The 16654-nt window shown below is 34.7% G+C and overlaps 1 protein-coding gene across 2 annotated transcripts in view; it reads right to left on the reverse strand.

Annotated features, from left to right (window-relative positions):
• The window catches only part of ipo11 (importin 11), a 327032-nt gene that overhangs the window by 131505 nt on the left and 178873 nt on the right, over nt 1-16654 (reverse strand). For both annotated transcript variants that reach the window (XM_005167156.6, NM_001159661.1), the window contains 2 exons: nt 13731-13846; nt 3660-3736 (listed from right to left, as the gene is read on the reverse strand). In XM_005167156.6, coding sequence (XP_005167213.1) covers nt 3660-3736; nt 13731-13846 — 193 coding nt within the window. The remainder of the gene's footprint in view (nt 1-3659; nt 3737-13730; nt 13847-16654) is intronic.

Here is a 16654-nt window from a genome sequence, read left to right on the forward strand (position 1 = left end):
TAGTGTTAGCTTGAATATCATTTTGCAGCATTTTAACAGTCTCTATGAGAACAACAATGCATAATTTACCTCAGATTAAAAAACAAACATCTGAGATACCTACTGCTTGTGTGGTTGTGAAGTGCTTCCTCATCCATATTTGATAGATTAATAGCACTTTTATTTTTTTTCTGTAGTCTACTTCAACACTCGGTCTTTGAGGAGGTTATTTTGAAGCCAAAACTCCTAATATTCATACACACATGCAAGCACGCACGCATGCACGCGATTTGAGTTTTCAGCATTAATTTATGAGACAGACTTGAATGAGGTGCAACTTCATTAATATGCAGAATTAATAAGAAGAATTGTTCAGAGACATGGATCGCCAGTGTTGTGTTTGTAAATGTGTCACAACGAAAGTTTTGTTTTTATTTTTCCCACGATGAGAGCGCTTATCGCGTGTGGACGTGTGGATTACAGTGGTTTGCTAACATGTGACAAAAATATGTTTGTAAGGATAAATGTTTGTAAAGGACAAAATATGTTTGTAACATTTTTATCTGAGAGCTTTTCACATCTGGAAATGGTGAAATTCGGATTTGCCACTCGTCTTCTTTTAAAAAAAAAGACACGCGGTTCCAGTTCGTGTTGATTGTTCTGTCTCTACAACATTGGTAAGAGTGTGATCAATGTTCTTTGTTTATGATTGCAAAGTTAGTTAGTACGCCAGCAGTACTCTTTCAGTTTTTAAAGACATACCTTAGTCAAAATGATCTAGTTACCAAGTTTACAGTACGTTAATATCACTACAATATTATGGACTGAAAGATCTGTAAATGCTGCTCTCCGAATGTAAACATGTAAACACCTTAATCAAACTATTACCGTTGTGTAGGATTTGAACCATATTTTGTGACAGGATGGATAATAAACACACGGCTGTTTGACGCTATTCTCTGCACCTACCAAGAAATGCAGAGAGTTTTTTTTCTCCCATACGGCGTGCGGTATCAAAAATTTCATTAAAACTACACTCGCATCCAATATCTTGATTGTCAAATGGGACATGTAAGAAATGTTCCTGAATGAAAGTGAGAAACAAACTGCAGTTAAAGTTGACAAATTAAGAATGAAACATCCGAAATTACATGAAACTCCAGAAGAAAAGTGGATAGCGTGGTGATGCGATGACATTAATCGTATTGCTATAACATATAAAACGGCATCACGAAAGAAACAAGCAACTCATGTAAACACCTTAATCATATTATTGTCTTATTCAGATTAAGGGAAATTGTTTGATTACTGATGTCCATGTAAATGTAGTCAATATCTGTTATATATCTTTAAACATTTCATTATATTGCTAAAATTCCATGACCTGTGGGAACCCTCCACCTAAACTGAACTGACTCAATACTGTACAAAGACTGTCCCTGCTACAAAAAAAAAAAAAAAAAGAGAATCAGCACTTTCACTATCTCTAGATGACACCGACTTAATTCCAGTCAGAGGTCATCCTCATTCCATTCCATAAAGAAATCTTTTTTTCTTCTTAACTAGCTCCCGAAGAATGGATGAAAGAGACAGAGTCTTAACAGGCCCTCGTGCTATTATTACCATCAGTACCTGAAAGAGATGAGGACAGGAGAAATGAGCATGCAAATGGAAAAATCGCTTCAATCAGCTGCCCCCTTTGCATTTCAATGCACGGGCAGATGCTTTAATGAAATGCTTTCTCTTATTCTCTCTCTCGTAGCGACCTCCAGCCTCCCTCGACTACGCATCTTTCTGAGGTTATGAAAGGTGTTGGCCTTACGCTTGAACAGCTCCTCTCGAGCGAACACTTCTGCGTGACATTTCCCAGAGGCTAGGAGGCGGTGATGCAAGCATATTTAATTACAGCACCCCAATCAAAACTGTTAATTATCTAATTCTAATACGACCCCGGGGAAGCAAAAACCAGCAATTTTTGCATCGCCTCAGTCACTCTGAAAACCATCATATTCCCGTTTCAGAAACAGCTCTATTACAACCAAAATAACATTTAAGTGAATTAAAGAGAGACGAGCGCTAAAGGGATCCGACTGAGAGGAATAAAGAGCTCAATAACTACACACCAAAATATGAAATTGCCTTCAGCTCCATTAATTGAATTACAGCATTAGGAATGAAAGAGCTGTGTGATAAATAAGCTGCTGATTGACAATCAATCTGAGTTGAAATTTAAAAAAAAAAAAAACATTCCATTACAGGATTGAGGTCAAGTTAGTTAATATTCAGCTGACAAGATCTGAGAATGTTGAATAGGATGAATTAAGTTCTGCTCTGGAAATTCAGCAGGAAAAAAATCTGCTTTAGGCTGCTCTGTATTAAAGGGATCGTTCACCCAAAAATGAAAATTCTGTCATAATTTGCTCAAAACTTTAATTGAGTTTCTGCCTTTTGTTAAATACAGAAGATGATATATTGACAAATGATGGATGCTTGGACCAATTAAAGTACACTGCATTGTTCCTACAATAAAAGTGGATGGGTGCCCTCAATAAGCATTCGTCAAAATGTCTTCGAATTCAACAAAAGAAAGAAATGCATAAACAGTTAAAACCACATGAGGGAGAATAAACAGTGAGGTAATTTTATTTTAATCTTAAAACTCAAAGAAATAGTTTTGTCCTTTTATGAGCCATAAATCTTATATGAAGTAGTAACTAACTAAATAATTTTAAAAAAGCATGAAGGATATCTATATACCATTTTGTGTTTACTTATGCCAAGTTCAGACTGCCTGATTTTAGCCGCGATTTTGGCTTGCCGACAGGTTTTGAGAAATGGCCGACAAATTCCTGAAATCACAGGCAAATCGGTGCTCGTGCACGTGAGTGACAATCACATAGTATGAACTATCAAAGACGCGATCTGAGAGAATCGCCGATGCCTGTGATGATTGGAAGCTGCGCCAGAGATGGCAATTTTCCATTGCAATGAAATGATTATTTACATTAAAATGTTTGTTTACAGAAGACCCAAGAAATGCACTGTTCAAAATATTATTTACAGGATACACAAGAGTTTTTTATTTAGAAGAGAAACTACTTTTACTAATTTTTATATGAAAAACATAAAAATCATTCATTTGGTTTCCAGAAGTGAAGTTATTTATTATTCCCTTTTTATAAGAAAAAGTGACCGTTTTAGTCAATGTGTGTTTTAGTTTCAGTTTTTCAACGTTGAAGTTCAATAAATAATCATAGATAATAGATGGTGTTTGTTTCTTTTATTTTAAAGTCAAATAATGCACCCTTCAATCAAAAATCTCTCACTTGTAATATGTTAGCATATTTTAAAACTTATAAGTGAATAATAAGGGCAAAATATAATCGTTAATTAATTGTAATCGAGTTAAAATGTTCAATTAATCGAGATTTTGATTTTAGGCCAAATTGCCCAGCCTTAATAGTGAGTTAATAAGGACAAATAAAGACAAATTGAGCAATAAAAAAATTGCAACAGATTCAGGTCAAGAATTATTTAAAGCTGGAGGAAGAATTCAACTCAAAGTCTGAACTGCCTTTCAAGGCATATGACAGTTAAATTGGCACTGGCTCTCAGCTTGATCTACAATTAAAAAAAAAGAAAAAAACTAAGACATTCAAAGAAAAAGTAATTCCACCTACCAAGTAGAGGAGACATATTCTGGAAGATCCTCAGAAGTTCTGGAGTGATAGCAGGGCTGTTCTCTAAAGTCACCAACCTGCACAAAGAGAAAGATCAAGCCATTTAAACAGCTTTTCTATAGAATGCAATACCATTTCACATTCAAAGATGTGGCTTGATCATCATGACACGAAAAGACAGGGACAAAAAAAAAGTCCTTCAAATAATAGTAACATTACAATGAAAGAACTGTGCTTTTAGTGTCCATGGAAACACTACAGCAGCATCAATTCATAAAAAAGGGCGACTGCAAGCTGAACATCTTTAAACAAAATAGGCAATCTTTCATAAAAGCATTCCAGAAAATGAATGGATGCCGCTAAATTTGTTGAAGTGCTGCTATTTTTGATCCAGAGGCTACAGAGGAGTCCTTGTGCGGGTCGGGTTATTGTACAGAGCGACTCTCTTTGTCTTGATACAAGAGAGATAGAGTGACTCAGAGAAAATGATAAATGGACAGCAGGGAAGAACGACACAGCGCGAGAGCAAGTCTAAAGCCTCAGACCAAAATTGATGGAAATAAACCATCTTCAAAGAGATGATCCAAGAGAATTGAAAATGTGATGGGCGATTTATTCAAAAAAAGTAATCCATTGCTCACTACATTATTAAAATTGTATTTTAATTACTTTGTCTAAACATTAACTTAATCATCGATTGACTTAATACTACTTAAAATTGATATAAATCTCAATGCATAGACAACAGGACTTATACTCTTTTATTACTTTAAATTGGGGTCAGACAGGACCTTTTAGTTTTATTTTTAAACAATTATCACTTAAAAAAGTTAAACATTATATGTATTCAAATTAACGTCATTACATTTGATACTACACTACCTGACAAAAGTCTTGTTGTCTATGCCAGTTGTAAGAGCAACAAATAATAACTTGATTTCTAGTTGATCATTTGGAAACGTGGCAAAAGGTAGATTTTTCTGATGAATCCTCTGTTGAACTGCATCCCAATCATCACAAATACTGCAGAAGACCTATGGGAACCCACATGGACCCAAGATTCTCATAGAAATCAGTCAAGTTGGGGAAGGACAAATCATGGTTTGGGGTTAAAGAGGCACGAGAGATTTGCAGAGTGAATGGCAACATCAACATCCTGAGGTATCAAGACAGTTGTGCTGCCCATTACATTACAAACCACAAGAGAGGGCAAATTTTTCAGCATGATATCGCTACTTCTCATACTTCAGCCTGCACATCTAGTTCCTAAAAGCAAAGAAGGTCAAAATGCTCCAGGATTGTCCAGCCCAGTTACCAGATATTAACATTATTGAGCATCTCTGGGGTAAGATTGAGGAGGAGACATTGAAGATGAATCCAAATAATATTGATGAACTCTGGAAGTCCTGCAAGAATGCTTTCTTTGCCATTCCAGATTACTTTTTTAGTAAGTTATCAGAGTCATGGCAGAGATGTATGGATGCAGTCCTCCAAGCTTTATATTCTATACTTTACTTTATTTCTGTTACGTGACAACACTTTTGTCTAAGCAAAAAAATAAATAAATTTAAAAAAATCAAGGCATGATCGTGTTTAATTTTGGTAAAATAAGCGTGATCTAGAGGCCTTTGTCTTTCATATAAACTACTTCTGAAACCAAATGCTCAACTATAAGTCAAGTTATTATTTGGTATTTCTAAAACTTGGACAGGCGACAAGACTTTTGTCGGGTATTGTATATATAATTTTTCATTTCTTAAGCTTATGCAGCTGTTGGACATCTCTAACATTATAGTCGAAAACTTGGGTGTCATACAAAATATCTGCATATTAACAAAAATAAAATTGTATCCTTATAAACATACAAGATATTGTCATAAATTAATTACTCATTCAATTTATTTAGGTGCAGTGGTCTTGATAAATGTAACCTTCTACAAAAATATAACAATATACCAAAAAATATATATGAGGCAGAAACATAATATATGTAGCTGAGTGTAATTTATTTATCTTATAACAGTTCTTTACTTTAACAGAAAACTAATTTAATTAGCAACTTGTTACTAATTACACCCGACACCAGTGCATCGATGACATCGCTTGGAACCAAATCCACTGTAAATACTAAGCAGGGTTGAGCTTATTATCAAGGACAATATTGATCGAAATGTAGGACACAAAGTTCAAATGCAGCGCTGAAGATAAATTAATTTATGCATAAGATTTCTCCTGATGCAGCATTTTCTTGTTGCTTGACAGAATGGGTAAGTGTAAAGCAGGGCACTTATATAAAAAAGCTTGGTTTCTCTGAGACGCGACACCCAATGATTCATGCTATCATTCGCATCTGGACAGGCAATTTGTCACACAAATCTTTTAAGGATTACGTGTGTCATTGGCTGACAGGACAAAGCATCCGGCAGGAGGGAAAAAGCCACTAACTGGGAACCCATTTAGAGGGAGGGCAGTTAATATCACTGAAATGCTTTAGCTCTGTTCCTCAGGTTAAGAATTACATGAAAAGAGACAACAAAAGACTTGAAATGTTCTCAGCCATGCCGCTGAAAGGTCAATGAATAGGGTAGCTCTTAATCCGTTTGAAAAACACGCTTATTTGTTCAAATTAAACTATCAGGAGATGAAAAAAAATTTTTTTCATGTGTATAAATCTTAGGTTAGATGCCATTTTGAACTGAATGCAGGTGAAATCAAGGCACTGAGGTGTAGACTTTGCAAAGGAACATACTGTACACAAAAGACATTGATCACAACTCTCAACTATCAAAAACCTTTGTGGAGTTTTCATTTGCTGAAAGGTATTTTCACATAATGTATATGTTGTTTTTAAAGAGTACAATCCATTGAATGCACAACTTGTGTCTCAGCATTGTCTTACTTTTGTTCCTGAAAATTAATATATTGACACTACCCTGACTAAACAGAATTTTAAATGTCTTAAAAATCCAAATTCACTCTAGAATGTGAATAAAGGTAGCAAAGAAAAGACAGCATAGCAAAATGTTATTTATTAAAAAAATATATTCTGTAACATCTCGTCTTTATAAGGATTGCTTTAATAAAAATGTCTTTAGTATGGATACAGTATGTGCCATGAATAAAATCTATTAAGACCATGGCCCAGACAATAAAAACGTAAATTCAAAATAATGATATAAAATCTATAAATCAAACGTCCTGCTGAAAAATAGGTTATAGACAAACAATAACGTTATTATGATCAATAAGATTAAACTCGTTTGATTGCTCAATTAATTTTTTCTGTCAATACAGACATTAGTAAGCACATATATAAAATTACAACCATAAATATGTTTGTTAGCAATGCAAGTGTTTGTTTTTTTGTGCTAAATGCCATACAGCTTAATCATATGCAAATCTGGATGCTTACCAGTAAGTGTACATTTATTATTGTATTATAACTGCATTATATTCTTTTGGATATAGTAATGTAGATTTAGTCACTGTTGTTGCAGAGTAAATTTCATCCATAATATTTCCCTTTTAAAGCATTATAACTGACATTGGTTTATTGTCCATCACAACTGCTAGTATATTTTTAATATCAAATGTTCAATGAAATTGTCAACTGTTTTTTCTCTTGTTTTTTTCTCTTGTGTCAAATCTCTGCAGGTTTCATTTCTCTAAACCAAAGAAATGAAAGCATGCAAGCGCCGAGGTAAAATAAGAAATATTACTCTCTGCGGTGTGAGAGACTGTTTAATCATTAATTTAATCATAACTAACATTCAGGTTTCTTGTAGATTTGACATTTTTGTGCTGCAGAAAACTAAATGTAACGTGCATTTAAACAGCACATATATTGTGTATTTCATACACCCAAAGTACATCACAATCATGGTGGTGGTGGGGGTTGGGTTCTCTCCACACTACCACCAGTGTGCAGCATCCACTTGGACAATGCGATGGCAGCCACAGCACAACGGTGCCAATGCTTTCACCACACACTAGGTGGAGTGGAGAGACAGTGATAGAGCCAATTTGGTGAATGGGGATTATTAGGAGGCCATGATGGATTAGGGCCGATGGAGGGAAATGGTTTAAATGTTTCTAACTTACCAAATCCAAGTTGGCGTCTTATAGGAAAAGGAATATAGACTAGACAGCTGTCTAGAAACATATGCTCTCATGATTTAAATATCTAAACAAATCCTATTTTTTTTACTTACTAACAAAGGGTTAAACATATGAAAAACCAACCTTGTAGAATAAAAGCCATGCCATGAAAGTGCTGTAAATTACCCACATAGGCTCATATAGACTGTCTGATTGGACAGATCCTCCCAGTCGTGATTAAAGCATATTCAAAAACATTGTCTGAAGTCCATCTATTGCTGGGCAGCAAGAGAGGAACACTAGAGATGCAATTATTCAAGTGATAGCATTCAAAAAAGATGAGATGTTGACCATCTCAGCCAGAGCCATCTGAAGAGTGGGGAGCATAATTATTTCTGTTAGGTAAAAATGAACAAGTTCCGTATATTGTGTTGTGTGGTGCTGACCTTCAAACTTTTCATTTAGTGAAGAAGATTGGCCGTAGGCTCACTTTAAAAATAGCTCACACAAAAATGAAAATTTGTTATCAATGATTCACCCTTATGGTATTCCATACCCCTAATACTTTTATTCATCTTTAAAACACAATTTAAGATGTTTTAGATGAAATCAGAGAGCTCTCTCATCCTCCATAGACAACAACAGACTCAAGACATTCAAAGTTTATTCCATGTGATTTCAGTGGTTTAACTGTAAACATAGACAGCACCAAAAACACTTTTGTGTGCCGTAAAAATTGTAAAAGCAACTTTGCTCACCAAAGTATTCTGCTTCAGGTCAGGATAAACATTTACTGCCAACAATAGTATTCTTGCATGTCAACTCTAATGGCAATATGTACATTTGGGACTGTTGCTGTATATGGAAGATGTGAGAACATTCAGACTTCATCTAAAATATCTGAATTTGCATTCTGAAGATGAACAGGTGAATTATAACGACATAAAGATAAGTAATTAATAACTAATAAATAACCCTTTAACTTGAGTCAGGAACGTAGGTTAAAAATGCACCACAGCTTAAAAAAAAAGGTATTTAATATGTAACAATAACATGTATATCTTTGTAAAAAGTATTATAAATTCTAATATATATATAATTACTGTAGCAGCATCAGCTCCCATGCCAGTTTGTGTGCTTGAAAATTGTATTTATGTGTCATAAGAGACATGCAGAGACTGTGGATTAATGGTATCAATTCAAAACTAACCATTAACCATTGGTTTTGCTAGCTTTTTTTGTTTGGTGAACATTTCATCTGTGCCTGTCATTTAGAAAAAAAAAAAAAAAAAAAAGTTTGATCTGAAAATCTACTTAAAATCTTTGATGTTGTTTGTCTGAGGTATAGGGTTAAGTATTATATAACCACAACCTTCCAACTGTGAGTTAAAACAGCACAATGAAAGCAAACAGGAATGGTGAGGAGGAGGTGTCTTTTAGGTTGTAAAAACTTCTAAAACTTTTTCCTGATCTTTCTAAATAAAAAGGCTACTTTACTACATCAAATCTGCTTGCAATAGAATAAACAAGCCATGCCTATACTGTTTTCTCATTTAATAGTCTGTATCGCTAGAAACCGAGTCACAATATATATATATATATATATATATATATATATATATATATATATATATATATATATATATATATATATATATATATATATATACCTAAATGGCAGCTTTGGGTTCATGTGGACTTTAGTGTTGCAAGTAATTTTTATGTTTAACTTTAATGCATCACCGGGAGCGACATATTTGAATTTTTTGTGACTGTATTTTTTATTATTATTATTATTTTTTTTTTTTTTTTTACTCTAAAAGTGCTTGCAGCCATTGACAAATAATTTAATTTGATAAATCACCAGGAACCACAGTTTTTAGATTAAAAAATAATAATTTTTAAAACACTACTGAAAAACACATCTTGAATGGCCTCAGGTTGAGTAAATTATCAGTAAACTGTTACATATAGGTGGACTATTTTTTTTAACACAACCACACTGAATATTAACTTTCTAACCACAGCGTATATTTTATCAAATTTAGGAAATATCTGCAGATCGAAAAAGAAGTACACTTTATTTAAATGGAGGTACACACCAATTCTAATTTCAGTGCAGTCTTGCTAATTTAATTCTAAATCTGATTTTACATTATAAACAAATCACAATTTACTTTGCACATCCCAAAACGGATTGAGTGAGCATTAGCATATTCACATTGGCTGATGGAGGAATGCTCTGGCCATCTATTGTACATCACCATGTGACTTTCTTTCCCTAACTGTGAAGTTCAAGCTCGCACTTTGAAGACAGAAAGCTGGAAATGTGTCCTCTCCTTATGTTCACCACAGTGTCCAGATGCAGAGCTGAACTCATGTGGTGCACGAAACAGCATAAGAGCCGGAGGAGGGAATGTGCCACTTTATTCTGTGCTGCCCTCACCATCAGCACTGCTGAGTGCCATGCAGAACAGAGGTGACAAAGTCACATGACTTGTATGTGGTATTTGGAGCATTTTATGACAACTTGTTATGCACCATGGTGCGTGAAGTGTGATGTCAAATGCATGAGGGCTCTTTAGGGCAATGATGAATTGAAGACGTATATATTTAAGACTTTGTGTCGTAACATTACCTCTGATCAAAGTGAGATTATATTTACTTTCTAAATTTTACATTCGAAAAATATGTGCATGTGGCAGCACGGTGACTCAGTGGTTAGCACGGTCACCTCACAGCAAGAAGGTCACTGGTTTGAGTCCCAGCTGGGTCAGTTGGCATTTCTGTGTGGAGTTTGTATGTTCTCCCCATGTTCGCGTGAGTTTTCTTCGGGTGCTCTGGTTTCCCCCACAGTCCAAAGACATGCACTATAGGTGAACTGAAAAAACTTAATTGGCTGTAGTGTATAAGTGTATAAGTATCCACTTTTCTCAATGGATACACATTTATATTTTGCAAAGGTTTTTTATTATTTAATAGTTTTATTAACAATTTCTTTTTTATTTTATTCTTACACCTTCAAATTCATTCTAAAAAACATTTAAATTCAAATGAGGTGCTGCAAACAAACAAACAAATAAAATTTTGATTCAACTTTATATTATGTATGGCCTCCTTGATGTTTCCTGTTTATTACAATTTTTATTTAACATTTACTTCTAGCATATTTACTGTGATGTACTCGTTTTTTTACACTATGATCTTAAATAATGTAATTAAAATGATTGATTAGTTTCAATTTTGGCATTGCATTGGTACTGAAAATTAATCTAAAGTAAAACCAACCAATAAGCCAGATTTGCACTAATACCTAATTTCAAATAGGATGTCTTAAAAAGTATCCATTCTGAAGCGAAATTTCTTTGGTTTTCAGATGAATTTGTTATACTGTAGAAATTCTGGGTTTCACACAATCGATGTGTATTGGAACAACATGAAAGAACTAGGTCAACTTATTTGTTGTTACAAATTTAAGATGATTGAACATAAAACAACTAGGTTGACCTTTAAAAAAACCCAAACATTGCGTTGTTTCAGCTAATTTTATACAAGGTATTTGAACAAACACCAAATGTAATTGTTTTTGAGTGTAAAATGCAGTAATTTATGCTGGGCTGGCCATTGTATATATACCAGAGATGAAAATGTGAGAGTAAAGTACAGTTTAGTATAGTATAGTTAAGTATAGTATAGTATAGTATAGTATAGTATAGTATAGTAGTACACTCAAAATACATATACATTTTTTGCTCATTCAAGCTACTTATTAAAAATGAGCTGAAACAACACAATTCTTCAGATTTCATTGGGGTAACTTTTTTATGTTCAATCCACATACATTAGTTAAAAATGTTCGGTTAACTTAGTCAATTTGTGTTTGGACAATAAGAGTGAATTGTGTGGAACCCTGCATTTTCTACATTGTAAGTGCATATGCTGAAAACTGGCAATGACGAATATAGAGAATATGAATGGAGAATATGAACACTACCAGTTATGTTTGTACAGTGAACAGATCTATTCAATGTCAACAAAGGCTTGTGTATTGATCTATGGCAGCCCATGTGGCTCTAACTCCCTCAAAGTTTTCAAAATTGGATTTTTATAACTTTTGACCTATTTGGCTTACAAACAAAATGCTTTCTGTTCTCGACCTCAGTTGACTGAATGGGGTGTTTTCCATGTCTACTAAATCGATCGTGCAATATTGTGAACTATATTGCTAACTGTTACCTTTTTTTTTATTGTTACTACCTGTTTCTGAGACAAACAGATATGAGACTGACTCTTGGTATTGCTTTGAGATGTTGGTTTAACCCTTACACTGTGCTCAAAATTCAAGAAATGGCTCACTTCCATTGACTGGTACGGGTCTGTACGGGTCACCTTTAAATTTTGAAATGTGTGTAGCATGTACATGGCATATTTCATTCCTCCGCGTACCACTAGAAGGAAGCCTGCGTACCACTAGTGGTACACAAACCACAGTTTGAGAACCGCTGGATTAGAGTATAGGATTTTAAAATGGTATTTTACCTCTCTTTTTAAATGCTGCTCCTTGTTTAACCCTTTTTAAATACTGATTTTGTGCGTTTTGTCAAAGTTCAAATGAAGGTATAGCATGGAACTACATTTCCAGTACAATTATAATAATTCAAATTGTTATGTTCTAAATTATTTTAGATAAAAAAATCATCCAAATACAAACATATTAAACCACTAAAGGCTAATTGATATGACATAATACACTTTTTTGTGTTCAGTGCAGCTGCCATGAACCCTAGAATAAGCATGTAAATCAAAAACATCACAAACATAATAGAAATTTAGATTTTAGATTCTGATTCTATTTCTATACTCATTCTATCCTAAATAATTTTAAAAAGCATAAGGTTAACTTGTTTTCCAACTCAAAAATTAAAACATAACATGAGGGTTAAGGTGCAATAATGCCATACAAAAAAATAAACAAATAAATACAACTAACAATCTCTTTTGTTGGAGAAAACTATGTGTAAATACAATGTATTTCCTGAAGATGTGGTTCTCAACCTGTTTCAACCCCCTATAAAGAATTTTACAGGGCTACTAGCAATATCGTTTAACTTTAAATGTCATTCAATGGATTCAAAGCAGTTTTTGCTGTGGTAGAAAAACAGATTCATAGCCAAATATATGAGAGTGGAGTAAAAACATCTAAAATGTCTTATAGTTGTAGATAGCAGCCTTTGAAGAAGATGTTGTGTTGCACCTTTACAAGCTGCTATTAAGCACTTAAAGTGGTTCCTGTATTATCACAAGCCAATGAACAACTTTTTGTGCTTTTTAGCACCTTTTTTTAGTGTAACGCTCTGTTCAAAACTTGGTAAGATCGATACATACCATATCCTGAGAGTTTGAGCTGCGAGAGAGCAAACTATTGATCGCTTAGGCTGCGTTTACACTGGCAGAATAAAATTGGATTTTGTGCCAACATCTAACACAGATAAGAACTTAATACATGTGCAAACAAAAATCTGCATGTAGATCATCCACTCAACACATATAAAATTAAAAATGTGTTTAAACAATATTTAAAAAATCTGATACACAACCCCATCAAAAACAAAAGACATACAAAAAACACTTCTTTTTGTAAAAACAAAAACATTTTCAATAATTTATAAAAGTAGCCAGGTCATCTGTTACAGCTCTACCAACTGTCAAACAATGTCATGAATTGTATGGTATGGTTCTTTTTCTATGCTACTGAATGCATACTGCCAAACACCTTCCTTTCACAAAACAACGGGAAAATAACTAAAATCAATTCCGATTTAGTCCAAAAATGACATTTCAAGCATTAAACAATACATCTCTAAGCTTATTAAATCAGTCAGGTTTGTTCTGATTTTGATCAGACCTTGAGATATCTGAAACTTGTATTCCTAGTTTAAAACTTCTGGCTTAGAAACACGCTTGGAGACTTACCAGAGCTCCAACCCATCTTCCAGCAGGTAAACATGAGGGGGCTGAGAAACATCTGTGCTGAGCTGGATAACAGGCAGGAGGAAGGGATACAGATTCTTGCTTTCTGCTCCCAGGCCCTGGACAACACACACACACACACACACAAAGCATTTTTTTCAACCCATAAGACTAGCACAAGCGATAACAGGTCACTCAACTTCACATGATGAAATCAAACAGAATTGAGCTTCTCCAACAAGTGTTTTTTAAAAAAAACCTGTGTTATACATTCCAAACAATACAACAGGTTGCACAATGAAAAACAGATATAAATACATGCTCTCGTGTGATCTGAAATAAAGCTTGATAAGATCGACATGTACCATATCCTGGGAGTCTCTTATGCAGTTGAGCAACAAGAGAGCAACTGGTTTGGCACACAAATATCTATGAAAATCCTCCATTCAAAAATATATCAATTATTTAGAATGTTTATCATTTGCAAAATAATTAAATGACAAAAAAATAAGGCAGGACTATAATAGTGACTGCAAAGCAAAACATAACAACAAGAACAATCAAAACATAACACAATACCTGAAACACAGAAATAAAAAAGAAATAATTTAATTAATAATAGATATGTATCAAAACATACATTAATTATAAATTAAAATAATATATACTAAAATTAGGAAGCCCAACAATGACCGCAGAACAAAACCCAATATACTACAAAATAAATAAATAAACAAACAAATAAATAAATAAATATATAGATAAATAAATAAATAAAAACAAATAATAAATTTAAATAATATGTTTTATAAGTGTATAAAACTTTTATTAATGCATAAGTTTTACAAAATATTTTCGAAAGGAGCAGCGGCTGGTTTCCCATAATTAACAATAATCCAATAAGATTGATCCAAGCCTACAATAAATAGACTTATTTAACCCTACTCCCTTATTTTCAGTTTGGAAGAATCCTCCATTCACTTATTTTACCAGGCAGAGCTCTTGAGACCTACCTGATCTCGAACCCCCTTACTGGCTAATTGACCAAGCGTTCGCGTGGGTTTCCTAAGGGTGCTCTGGTTTTCCCCACAGTCCAAAGACAAGAGGTACAGGTGAATTGGATAGGCTAAATTATCCGTAGTGTATGTGTGTGAATGTGTGCATGTATGTTTCCCAGAGATGGGTTGCAGTTGGAAGGGTATGCGCTGCATAAAATATATGCTAAATAAGTTTTGAGCTATTTTGGTCCTTTTAGGAAGTTTGCAGTGTGAAAGTGAACCGCTACAAGAACAAAGAGCAACATTGTAACTATTTTATTCCCTGTTTCAGAATAAATGAACTGATTAACAAGTGTGGAAGCACCCTAAAAGATCCCGTATTTGCCTAATCATCTTAGATCATTTAAGCGAGGTACAAAAAATGGACCCCAGGACACAAAAAAAAAACAAAAAAAACGCAAGACTCAAGCAAAAAGAACAAAATGAAAACAAAAATGATACAAAAAAACCCTACAAAATACATAAAACTAAATCACAACAAAACATGAATCACAAACAAAAAAGCAGCAAAAAAAACAACTAAAGCTGAAATACAAAAACAAACACAAAACAAACCAAAAAAAAAAAAAACATAAATTACAACACAACACTACATCAGCTAACACACTGAAAATGCAGACATAAATGTGATAACAGGCTTTCAGGAGAGGGAATGCAGCCAAAATGAGTTTCATTCCAGCACAAAAAAACACATTTTCTGTCTGAATAGCGGCAGGTGTGATATTGTGTCAGCCCTCCGTACGCTGTAGTAAGGGAATCACAAGACTCTGCCATTGAGCATGAGTTTTCTAGGTTCATTTAAAGGCCTGTGTTGTCGAGAGCAGCTACGCTCTTTCCCCCTGGGTGAAATACATGCACTCAGCCTCTGACTGATGAGGGCTCATCACAAAGACCACCGCAAAGGGCTCTTCAGTTCAGGGCAGGACTGCGTTCGACAGGCTGCTGATTCTGAGCTGTCCATCACAATGGCAGATGGAGAGCTCTGGGGGCTCAGAGAGGGTAGAGATGCAGCATCCGCAGGATCCAGGTGAAGCTCTGCTACTGTCAACACATCAGCCATGAAGAACAACAAACAGAAACCAAGGACACACACACTGTACACACAAGAAGACATAACTTGGCAGGTAAGACCATGCGGTGTTGAGCAATGGTAGAGGAAGATTTAGTGAAACAATGACTTTTGTCATGCGTCTGAGTGTTTAATTGAGTTTGTCCTGAGAAATCAGGAAAAATGAGTCAGATTAAACAGGGATGTGTCTAATGCCTAGTTCACACTAGAGGATTTTAAGCCTGATTTGAGCCCGATTTGGTAGTTAACGAGCTCGCCGACAGATCGGGCTGTGATCGGGAAGAAATCTGCGGGTGCTCGGCGCTCGCCGCTTTTTATGTGTGAACTACTGAGCAACGCATCAACGAGGCTCGCTGACTCGTCGCCGACACCTCGCAGACGGAAATCCAACATTCAGCATGCTAAATATTCCAGAGCAGTCGGCCAACTCAACCCCACGTGTGGTCAGATGTAGTGACATCAATGAGAGAGCATATCAGCATGAGCTGAATGGCTGTGTGTTCAGGAGCTCAGCAGAAACATCTGTGATTGGTCAGAATGGGCATCAGTGCACTCACTTCATTCTGCGTTAGCACAGACATGAGAGTAGGCTATATTAACAGTGGAACTAGAATTCTGTAACTATTAGAATTACCATACTGCTCATTCTGATCGTTCTCATATGAAACGCCATATTGTCACAACATATTTACATTCAAAGCTATTATTGAGATATTAAAATTAAGCTTTGAATGTCTGGCATCATATTTAATGACACCATTACCCTAAAAATATAATATTTTTTTGGTAATACAGCCTAT

Source organism: Danio rerio, chromosome 8 (genome assembly GCF_049306965.1).
Source record: "Danio rerio strain Tuebingen ecotype United States chromosome 8, GRCz12tu, whole genome shotgun sequence".
Taxonomy (NCBI): Eukaryota; Metazoa; Chordata; class Actinopteri; order Cypriniformes; family Danionidae; genus Danio; species Danio rerio.